At 40.7% G+C, this 12123-nt stretch overlaps 1 protein-coding gene across 1 annotated transcript in view; it reads left to right on the top strand.

Moving 5' to 3' along the window:
* The first annotated feature begins 3865 nt into the window (after nucleotides 1–3865).
* Snx24 (sorting nexin 24) overlaps nucleotides 3866–12123 on the top strand; it is a 158952-nt gene continuing 150694 nt past the window's right edge. Inside the window, exon 1 of the mRNA XM_078048371.1 lies at nucleotides 3866–4020. Within this exon, the coding sequence (XP_077904497.1) occupies nucleotides 3961–4020 (60 nt within the window). The 5' untranslated portion in view covers nucleotides 3866–3960. The remainder of the gene's footprint in view (nucleotides 4021–12123) is intronic.

The following is a 12123-nucleotide window of genomic DNA, read 5'->3' as shown; positions in this document are numbered from 1 at the left end:
AAATTGTAGAGTCAGACTAAAAGATACATAGGAACAATAGAATTTACCATGTTTTTTTTTTTTATTTTGGTGCTATACCTTTCTCTAGGTCTTTACTGGTAGACTCAATAGAAATTGGTTAGAAATTTGGCCAATTATCAGCCCATAATTTTATAGTTACTCATTATCTCTTAGCCTTTATTGTGTCATCTATAATAATATCACTGATGGCTGGGCTAATAGACCCTCAAGAACAGATTAGCACTTTGATAACCTGTATAAATTTTCAGAAAGGCAAAAGTAAATTATACACAGCCATTAGTGGAATACAGAAAACAGATTTCATTTGTACCATCTGTCAGATCTTCATGGACCCTCACATTTCTGTCTCCTAAGTCCAGTGGGTAAATGATTGAGCCATGTAATTTCAAAAATATATGACAGTAGGGCTAGGACTGAGGCTCAGCAATAGTGCACTTGCCTGGCATGTGTGAGGCACTGGGTTCGATTCTCAGCACCACATATAAATAAATAAATAAAATAAAGATTTATCAACAATTTATATATATTTATAACAGGCTATTGGCAGACTGTTGTAGAAGTATGGTGTAGAAAGCAAATGAAAACCTTGATAGAGCTGGGCGCCATGATCCATGTCTATAGTTTCAGCTACTCAGGAGGCTGAGGCAGAAAGATTGTTTTGAGCCCAGGAATTCCTTGCCAGTCTGGGTAACATCATGACACTTTGAAAACCGAAAAGAAAGAAGAGCATGAGGAAAAGGAAGAGGAAGAAGTAGAAGGAGGAGAAGGATCATCAGCAGAAGCAGCAGTTTGATCAGCATCTGTGGCTCTAGAATTTCATCAGTACATAGTCCTGTCTTATAATACCTGCTTTAACCCATCTTGAAACTGCAGGGGAGGGTGTCTTTTGCCATCATCAACTGTTATTATTTTGAAAATAAAGAGCAGAAAATCACTTCCAAGCCTTTGACACTTCTATTGCATCCTATCACACATATACTTCCTTGTGGGTTGTTATGAAGCATAAGTAATCCAGGTGCAGTGATGCACACCTGTAATCCCAGTGCCTGGGGAGCTTGGGGTAGGAGGATCACAGTGTGACAATTTAGTGAGGCCCTATCTCAAAAAATAAGGCAAAATATGGAAAGGGCTAAGGATGTAGCTTAGTAGAATAGTGCCCCTGGGTTCAAAACCCAGTATCAAAAAAAAAAAATAATAATAAAATAAAGGCTTAAATAAGACAAAGTATATGATACTATCTAGTGTAGTCCCTGCTGCATTTCTTTGGTTTTGTAAATATGAGTACTATGCTAAGCAGGAGATAACAAGGTTTTCAAGGACACTTGCCTGAAACATGATGGTAAAGGCAGATAAATCACAATGCAGGGTGATAGTTGCCAGAGAGTTATGGCAACCTACAAGGTAAGCTCTGAACTCAAGACAGTATAGAGTCCACTGAGCTGTTTAGCTCCATCCGGAGGTGCTGGGCCAGCAGAAGAAAAGAGCTCCTCTGGAAAAACAGCAAGTGGCATATTGAGGCCCTGGCATGGGAGGCTGCAGTGGCTTCCACATAGGCTTTAGCAGCAGCCTCCAAGACCAAGGTTGTAGCTGTGGTCTGGGCAGGGTTGATGGTCCCAGAGCCCACAGAGTCAAGGGAGATTACAAGAAGTGTTCCCTGCCACCAAGCTGGGTTGCCTAGTCCAGGACATGAAGATCAAATCCCTGGAGATCTAGTTCTTCTCCCTGCCCATCAAGGAGTCTGAGGTCACTGACTTTTTTCCTGGGAGGATGACTCAAGGATGAGGTTTTGAAGATAATGCCTTTGGAGAAGCAGACTCACTCTGGTCAATGTACCAGGTTCAAGAGATTATTTATTTTTTATTTTTTATTTTTTTAGAGAGAGAGAGAGTGAGAGAGGAGAAAGAGAATTTTTTTTTAATATTTATTTTTTAGTTCTCGGCGGACACAACATCTTTGTTGGTATGTGGTGCTGAGGATCGAACCCGGGCTGCACGCATGCCAGGCGAGCGCGCTACCGCTAGAGCCACAACCCCAGGCCAAGAGATTAGTTCTTTTCATAGACTACAATGGTCATATCAACCCAGGAGTTAAGGATGCCAAGAAGGCAGCCAGCACTATCTTAGGGGCCATGATGCTGGCTAAACTCTCCATTGTACCTGTGTGGAAAGGCCACTGGGGGAACAAGATTTGAAAACCCCATACTGTCCCTTGCAAGGTGGCAGGATGCTGTGGTTCTGTGCTGGTGCACCTCATCCCTCCTCCGGGGGCACTGGCACCATCTCAGCTTCTGTGCCCAAGAAGCTGCTGCTGATGGCATTATTAATGACTGCTACACTTCTTCCATGGCAGCACTGCCAACAGGGGCTATTTTGCCAAATGCCACCTTTGATGCTATCTCTGAGACCTACATTTATCCGACCCTGGACCTCTGGAAAGAGACTATGTTCACTAAGTCTCTCTCTCAGGAAAAACCACACCAAAGTCTCTCTGCGCAGAGGACTCAGGAACCAACTATGGATACAACATAGGGTTTTTGTACAAGAAAAATAAAGTGAATCAAACCTGTTTACAAAAAACAAAATACAAAGCAAAAAAAAAAAAAAAAGAAAAATAAAGAAAGAAAGAAAAGAAAAGAAAAGAAAGAAAGAAAAAAGAAAAAAGGTGGCTTAGTTGCACTGCACAGCCATATCATTGAGTTTAGAGAAAAAGCCACCTATATCCTGGGATTGCAAGTACATAGGTTCTGGGCTATGAAAATGGATTTCAGATAAAACTAACTTACAGGACTTTGCAGGATCTACATCAGGGAAGTTCTTAGAGCGAGCAGCTGGGTTAGTCCTCTACTCCATGACTTAGGATCCCTGTAAACTCAATATGAGTTTGTCAAGTAAGAAAGCCTCTGGTCCTCAAGGGCAACCTGTGAAGTGCAGCTGTTTCCCTGTATCCCAAAAAGCTCAATGGCAGGTCAGTTTTGTAGCTCCCCCAACTACCCAAAGGGATAGGCTGAAATCACTTCTCAGTGACCCACAAGTGACTTACAAGTTTCTATCTTGCTCCATGCTCTCACCTAAGAATAAAACTCAGTGTTTCCTAAATAACTTGATAATCAAGTTTCCTCAACAAGGCCACTTATCTTTTAGGTATTTTTTCAGGATAGGTTCGGGTCTAAGGGGCATAGTCAGGTCCCCTTATTTATTTATGTTCCTTCTTCTGTTTTCTCAACCCTTACAGTTACTTAGAGGCAGTGCTTACAATTGGAGCTAGAAGCCAGAGGGTTTATGCCAGTGGCGGGTTGACGTTCATATTCTTCAGTACAATTCTAGTCCCACGTTCAGCGGCTAACTCAGGCTAACTCAGAATGGGACGCAGACCCTTGAGTCCAAGAGAAATAGGAATCTTAGTAAAAGTTGGAGGGTTCATGGCTGTTAATGCCAGCAAAGAGCAAAAACCGAAAATTCAGCCAACCACATCAAAATTTTAAAAATTCCATCATTTTCTATTCTTTGCTGTCTTTTAATCTGCTAGGGGTGGGGTCTTGCAAATTTCAAACCTCGGTCCCTAGGGAGCCTCAGGGGCTGGGAGTGCCGGGGTGCGGCCCTGTCCTGGCGCCCGGCGCGGCGGCGCGCACACCCCTTTTCTGCAGACTCAGGTTTCCAGGCCCCGCCTCCTTCGGGCCCAGCTGATCTCTGCCGCCCATTAGGCCCGAAACCCAGGCGCCCGGAGCCCGACGTCTCCTCTCCGGGGTCCCGGCTCCGACTCCCGACACGCCCAGAGCGCGGGGGGCAGCGGTCAGCGCGCTGACCACGGCCGCGGCAGCTCAGCCTCCGGGCCACGCGGGCGAGGGCTGCGGGAGGCGGGGCGGCCGGGCCGGGGGCGGAGCGGCGGCCGCAGCCGAGAGCCCGCCCCCCGCTCGCCCTCCGCCGGCCGGCTGGCGCGGCCATGGAGGTCTACATCCCGTCCTTTCGCTACGAGGAGAGTGACCTGGAGCGGGGATACACGGTAGGCGCGGGCTGCGCCCGGACGGGACCACGCGAACCCTGCTCGTGGCTGCTGCGCCCGGGAGGTGCCTCCGGCCGCCGCCGCTGCCCCTGCGCAGGGTCCCCTCGCTCCCCTCTCCCCTCCCCCGGCCCAGAAGGGCTGCGCCCCGGCGCGGTCGTCAAGGAAACGGGCGTCCCTCCCTGATGCGGCTGCTGTGGGCGCCCCGCGACCCTTGGGGTCCATCCCTTCCCCCTCCTGGCCCGGCTCCGGGCCTCCGGGCAGCGGCACGGGGACTGGAGTGCTCGGACGCGGCGCTCGCCATTCTCCCCGCCGCCGGCCCTCGGGAGCCCAGGATGGGCTGCGTTCTCCGGTGGCACAGCTACTCCCTCTGTCCAGACAGAAGTCGCTTCGCGGCAGGTTCATGGTGGCTTCCAAGTTCTGTAGGATTCGTTCCGATGAGACACATGTTACTTGTTTAAAACCACCTCTGGTAGCTGATTATTAGCCAGAGTAAACACATGTGCTGATTTTAGAGGGTTTCCAAAGTTTTCTTCCTCTTCTTCTTTTAGTTCGGCAGTGACATGAAATGGCAAAATCAAGTACTTAGTGAGCACCTGTTCCATAACGTAGGTCTGTGGTCACCAGGAAATGGGAAACGGGGTGACTGGTCTCAAAGAGTACAGAAAAGGGCAGAGGTGAAGGCACGCGCCCTTTCAGTAACAAGTTTAATGAGTGAACTGTTGTTGGTTGATTTCCCAATGAATTTAAACATCTGTATGCAGAGAGGCATTGCTAGTGGGGGAAACACACATCAGGGTGGGTAGACCTTGAAAGAGTTCATTTCCAGTTCAGTTCTAATTGTCCATTTCACCTACTAATTAGTTTTCTTTCTTCCTATCTGATACTCGTACTTTTTATTTCCTTTATTCATCTTATTACATTGGTTAGGACCTCCTGCAAAATGTCAAGCAATAATTGTGATAAAGTTACTGACACTATTATGATGCTTCCTTTTATGATGTTGAATAGGATATTTGCTGTATGGTTATGGTAGTGAATCTTTATAAAATCGAAGCCTAAGAACTAGCAGGCATAAATGTACTTTTTTATAATGTTCTTTTCAGGACCTATTGGAATCTATTGGAGGTATTTAGGGTTAGAGGAAGATTGCAGAGGGAATGCTGAAAGGATTATTAATTTTAAAAAAATTTTGTTTAGTTGCCAGTGGACCTTTATTATTTAATTTATTTATATGTGGTGTTGAGAATCAAACCCAGTGCCTCACACGTGCTAGGCAAGCACTCTACAACTAAGCCACAACCCCAGCCTCGGGATTATTAATTTTATACACAGCTAATTCACTCACTTGCTAAGCACCAATGATATTAATTTGGTAAAGTACTTCAAAGTCTCTTCCCTTTTCTAAATATTGTTGGTGTTTGGTAACAGCCTATTTAAGTCCTTATGCTTTCCTAGCAAAAACTAAATCACCCTCACAAAGGATGATTTTAGAATTAAGAGCAGTGATTGGGAGAAAAAAATACAGTGTATGAGGATTTTTAGAATTAAGTAGATTTCTGGATCCAGCTTTTCCAAAATAAATACTCAAACTGCTTTTCATGGGGAGGAAATTTCAGTCAGGAAGCTATGTTCAATAGTGGCCATTATTTATGTAAATCCATTCCAGTGGGTTAACATCTGGTTAAATATTCCATATTTCCTTAAAAACAATTGGACTTGAACCCATTCAGCCCCCCCCCCCCAGGTTTTATCCCAGCCTCTTAAGCTTACAACCTTGGTTATCTTTGATTCTTCCAAGTATCTTGCTTCTCCCATCAATCGCAATGACAGGGCCTTTCATTTGGGGAGCATTGTTTTAGACTTGCAGATAAAAAACTGGGAAGGTTTGTTGTTCCTTATTAATTTTCTTTTAATAGAAGATCTATGTCCACCCTTCAAAGTTTTCCTATATTTATTACTTAGCAGTTATGTTTCTGTTTTAAATATTAAAAATTTAAGTCAAATTGTAACAAATTTCTTGATAGAAAAGTTTAAAGTAGAATTAGATGTCTCCTCTTCCCTGCTGGGGAAGAGATAAGGCCTGAGAGGTGTGGTAGTAATTGTGTGGATACTGAGAAATTTTAGTTTCCCATGCTGTGAAAAATTGCTTGTATGTGTGATCAGGTATATCCCAGACTCCAGTCTTGAAGGAGCCCCCTTTTTGGGTAAACTTGCAAGAGTTTGAAGATTGCTTGTATGATGAGAGTTTGCGTGCTTTTTAAAAGTTTACTTAACAAAAAAGTATATAACCCAGATTGTTAGCCAAACTGTTAAGATACCTTTCTTTTATGTGTGTTTGTGAAGTGGCTGTTAGACACTTTGTTCCTCATGAATAACAGGTTTTATAATTGTAGAGCCATGATTCATTCACCAACAAATATTAATTGAGTGCTTGCTCTATGTTCCTATTCCAGGTGCTGGATCTATACCCAGCTGTGAATAATATTTCAGCTTGAAAAAAAAAAGAATTAAAATATATCATGTTTATTAAAATGTAACTAGTAAAATAATGTATACTTTGTATTTAAATTTTTAAAATGTTACAACAAATTCTAACAAATTCAGTGTCAGGAAGTTTAGAGTAGAAATGAGTGGTTCTTCTTGCCTCATGAGAGTTCCATGCCCCAAGAGATGAAGTATTGGAGGGTGTTCTTAAATATTTTTTCCCATATTATGAAAACATCTTTTTAATTAATAAATGACCAATTTTTACAGCCTTTATCCCCTAACATATGGACAGATATCTTTTAGTTTAACATAAATGGGTTGACCTCCAGCCTTCTCCTTGTGACTATTAGTGAAGGAATCTTTTAATAAGCAATGTCCCATAATTTGTTTAGCTGGGTGACTATTTCTGGCCATTGACATTTGTTAATTTTTTAGCAATTATATTTAATGTTAGAATAGGAGATCCTTATGTCTGCTTTTAAAAGCATTATTATTTTAATAATGGTATTATGTACATGCTCTATTAATAATAGTATTTATGTACATACTTTATAATGTCCATTACTAGGATTTCTGTAAAAGTGGTACTTTCAGGCCCTTTAATAATTTTACAGATTTTGCTCACTTATCCTTCAAAAAATTTATGCTTAATGTACAAAGTAATTTGCCCTTTTTAAGTGATTTTTTTTTTTGCAATTATTTAAACATTTACTGTAGAGCTGCACAGTATTAGTGAGGAATAAGAGAGAGAAGGATGTTACTCCTTCTCTTAAGGGTTCTCCTTCCACCCAGGAATGCCTTGGGGCACCAACCCTAGGGAAAGGTTAGGATACTATGTCACTTGCTGGAGGCTTCTATTAGGGCCTGAGGGAGGGAAAAAGGTCAACTCTGCTCTGCTAGAGGGCATACTTGGGGTGGGGTGCTTAGGAATGCTGACTTTGAAATCTGATTAGCATTTTGCTAGGATCATGAATTTTAGAAAGAGGAAATGCAGGGCAAAAATCTCATCTCAGGGAAAAGGAATTTTAAACTCCCAGATGAAAGAAGTATGAAAGGATACTGCAGATACTATAGTAGCAAAATGTTACAACAACTAAATTCAAATGTTACTTTCTGGGGATATTAGTCTTTCATGCCTTTTTCCTCCCCAGTAGTTTACTTGTTTTCTGTTCCCTGGTGGACTGTATCTCATAGTGAGGATTCAGCATGTGCCTCTTGAATAATAATTTTTAAGTGAATTTTTTTTTTATCAGCAGAGCAATGATCTTGGGGCATGAAGCAGCTCAGTGCAGAGGTGAGAGGCAAGTGCAGACAAATCTGAAGTAAGTAGCAGGGATTGTGCAAAGTGATTCCAGAAAGGAGTTGGGGAAACCAGGTCAGGAGCCTTGAGAGCTCTAAAAGGAGAAAAAACTTTGCTAGAAAGGGAGCGTAGACTTTGACCTCAGGCAGTTAGTCTTCCCAGAGTTTTAAGGAAGGAAGTAACATGACTAGCTTTACTTTTGGATGACTGTCTTAACCAATTTGGTGTGTGGTGACAAAATACCATAAGCTGGTTAGTTTATACATAACAGAAATTCATTTTCCTGTGAGAGGCTGGGAAGCAGAAAATGATGGTGTTGGCTGATTCATTATTTGGTGGAGGCCCATTCTCTGATTCATAGATGATGCTTGCTTGCTGAGTCCTCCTGTGGGGGATGAAGTAAAGAACTCCCTTGGACCTATTTTATAAGGGCACTAATTCCATTTAAAGGCCTCTACCCTCACGACTTAGTCATCTCCCAAAGGCTGTCCCTCCTAATACTGTCACCTTGGAGTTAGGATTTCAGTTTATGAGTTTGCAGAAGACAGAAACATTCAGACCATGCCAGTAACCTGGAGCTCTCATCAGGAAGAGACACTTGCAGATAACCAGGATGGAGAGGATGAAGAAAGGACAGGATGACTATAAGAATCTCTAGTGCCTAGTAACTGGATATGAGGCAGCAGAGTGATTCCCATGGATACAGATGCCAGTATAAGAATGGAAGCAGGGGCATATTTCATTGGAAGTCAGCTGGGTTTTTTGGTGATAGGTATAGTTCAGAGTATTTAGAGGTCTGGGCTGAAAATATAGCTCTAAGGGATTATTCAGCACAGGAGATGAAAAACACAGGCAGAGTGAGTAGGGAAAGAGGAAGAGCTGAGGGTAAATCTTGGAACTTGTGTGAGTGAAGAAGTCTTAGCATAGCATCTGTAGGGAGAAAGAAATCCAGATGTGTGAGGCTGGAAGAGAAGGTGTGGGTGTGCTTTACAAGGGGGAAAGTGCCAGGAGCTGCTGAGTGGTCTTGCAATGTGAGGAGAACAGAATAAGCAAACCAGAGAATAAGCAGGATTTGGAGGCCGGTTGAGGCGAGTCTTTTCCATTTTAAAATGCATCATTTGTAAGAACAACAAAACTCAAAACTAGAATTACAACAAAACTAGAATTAGGTAACAACACGAAAGTCAAAATTACTGGATTTCAGTTTTCATTGATATAAAATCAAAGCATTGACTTAGGAAGTTTTTCAATTCCATTTTAAATATCTGTGACTGTCTGCATATGCTGTGCTTATGTTTGGGCCACAACTTGGACAGGCATAGTCCTGAATGCAATCATACCCAAAAGATGAAATCCCAAAGGATCAAAAGCCCCCAAACCTAAAATAAATACCCAGAGACCCAAATTTCTAAATACAGTTCTGGAAAAATAATTTAAAATTTCTTTAAAAGATACTTATTTGCATTTATAAAAATGGATTTATTTAAGATATATATAGACATAACAGAACACTTCACAAGCCAAGTTATGCAATAAAATGGATAAAAATGCATATTTTTGTGAGCATAAACACTCCAGTATGCTAACATTTGAATGAGTGTAACAATTATGAGCAGATTCATAAAGAAATGGGTCAATAGAAATCTGTAAATACAAATCAGTATGATTGGTGCACCCAGCTTTTGTGTGCACCCAGCTTTTTATCTGTGATCATCTGAAATACTGAGACAGAGAACATAAGTCTTGACAAGACTGATTAAAAACCACGTGGGTTACTACCATGTGGACAGTCACACAGAGCTGGATTTTGAGAAATTTTATCTTTTATAAATATGGTTTATCTTTCACTAATACCCTCTGGAAACCTCTAATAGATAAACCCCAAATAATGATTTACTAGGTATTCATTCCATGTAATGTGCTACACCTCTCCTCCAATGACTAAAAATTGACCAACTCCTCCAGAATTCAGCTTTCTACCCCTCTTCTACAACTTTTCTCCCCAATGGAAATTGCAATTTGGGGAATTTTAGCTTTCATGATACTAGCTTTTGGGATTGTGATTTGGGTTGAATTTTTTTTCTTTTTTTTTTGCCTCTAAGTATTTTGATCTTTGGGGATTTCAACATTTGAGATTATAATATTCAGGATTATGATTAGCACTAGTTGTCCTTGTACAAATACATCTTTTTCTTGGGATCTAGAATCTATCAATTGTTTACTTAATATATACCTTAAAATATATCATGATCTTCATTACATAAGGCAACTTCATATATACATTATCATTGTCTTGGGATACATGCAGGGATGATTATTGTTTTAAAGTTTTTAGGGATTAAAATGGAAAAATTGAAAAATACAATGAACCATTATATATCCATTTCTCACCTTGATTATTTTGCAATTCTTATTTTACTCAGCATCCCTCATTCTCTATTTTTTTTTTAATTCTAAAGTCCCCCTACTCCTCACACCCCACTCCTGTACTGGGGATACAACCTGGGGACATTCTACCACTGAGCTACATCCCCAACATTTTTCATTTTTTATTTTGAGACAAGGTCTCATTAAGTTTCCCAGGCTAGCCTTAAATTTGCAATATTCCTTCCTCAGCTTCCCAGGTTGCTGGAATTACAGATGTGCACCACCATTTGTGGCAATTCTGAAGTATTTTAAAGCAAATCTGAGACACAATTTCACCTGTAAATATTTCATTATGAATATGTGACAGGTGAAGACTTTTTAAAACATAACCAAAATGTAAATATTACTTTAAAATTGGCAATACTTAATATCATTGAATCCTCAGTTGTTTTAAACATAATTGTACTGCCAATGTTACTTAGAATTAACAGTGATTTACTTTTTATTGTTATTGACATTTTATAATTTCACAAATGAGGCTGATAGGTCGAATGAGGGAACCTGGCCCCTTGACCAAGTCTCTGTTTTCATCCTCAGAGTTAACTTCTACCTAGTGATAAAATAGTGATAAATGTTGCAGTCATTAGTTTTTTGATTGTGTAGAGAGAGGGCATTTTCTAATGGTAAGGGCTTCCCTTCCCCCTCAAAAGCTCTGAGCAGATTCCTTTCATATCTTATTATTAGTCCTGTTTCTCAGTCTATCCTGTTGCCGAGGGAATTCTTTGTGCTGATTGGCCAAAGGCAAGCAATACCTGAACCAATCACCAGGGAAAGGAGAATAGGTTAACCTGATGGAGTTAAAATAGGGAGCCTCTCTGGAGCTGGGAATGTCTCAGTCCATTCTGGCCACCCATCCCCGTGGGCACTATGTGGGAGAAGGGCAGAAGGATGTCAGTAAGACCATAGTGTCCACAACAGAATCTTCCCATCACCCATTATAAACATAGATGATGAAGGAGGCCTTTATATAACAAGGACACAGTTGGCACAGTGCCTAATATGTGGTAAGGACATAACAGAAGCACACATTAAATATTTGTTGAATGACTGGATCAACAATCCTTTACCCTTGAGGACAAAAAAAAAAAATACAGTTTGAACAATAACAAATCTAGATTGTGCATACATCTAAAAATCAAAATAAGACTGGAGATTTAACTCAGTGGAAGATCACTTGCCTATCATGCATGAGGCCCTGGGTTTAATCTCCAGCATAATGAAAAATAAATAAAGTAATTAATAAAAATAAAAATAAAAATTGGTACAAGAGGATCAATATTTGCAAATTTGGTGCTTAGAAATATGAGGGCACCATTTATTTTCTTTGAGGTAGAAAAGCATTTTAATCTGTCATTTTTTAGTTGTTATTTTCTACTTACCCTAATAAATAAATTTAGATTTGCAGAAAAGTTGAACATTAGTAGAGTTCCTTTATGCCCCTCACCCAATTCCCCCATTGTTAGCATACTGCCTTACTGTGGTACATTTGTCAAAATAAGGAAACTAATACTGGTTTATAATTTAAAACTAAACTCCAGACTTTATTTGGGTTTTGCCAGTTTTTCTATTATTGTCTTTTTTTCTGTCCAGAATACCACATTGTATTTACTTCAGTCTGCGGTGATCTGATATTTAGTATTCCAAGTTATAGCACACTATGTCTCAAAAATGACCCAGACATATTACTAGAGATGAACTTGTAGAGATCAACTTAAATTCTGGTTAATTTTAATTAATTTCTGGATAATTTTTGCCATTTGGCAAGAGCTTATTTATAATAGTCCACCAGTTTATGATGAAAAGCCCAGGCTAGGCTTAGGCTGTCTGTGTTCAAATCTTGCCTCCTCCATTTAGTCCACAACTGACTTTGGGTAAGCTACTTAATCTCC

Source organism: Ictidomys tridecemlineatus, chromosome 1 (genome assembly GCF_052094955.1).
Source record: "Ictidomys tridecemlineatus isolate mIctTri1 chromosome 1, mIctTri1.hap1, whole genome shotgun sequence".
NCBI lineage: Eukaryota > Metazoa > Chordata > Mammalia > Rodentia > Sciuridae > Ictidomys > Ictidomys tridecemlineatus.
The sequence above is the reverse complement of the archived record's forward strand: the minus strand, read 5'-3'. Positions and strand labels throughout refer to the sequence as shown.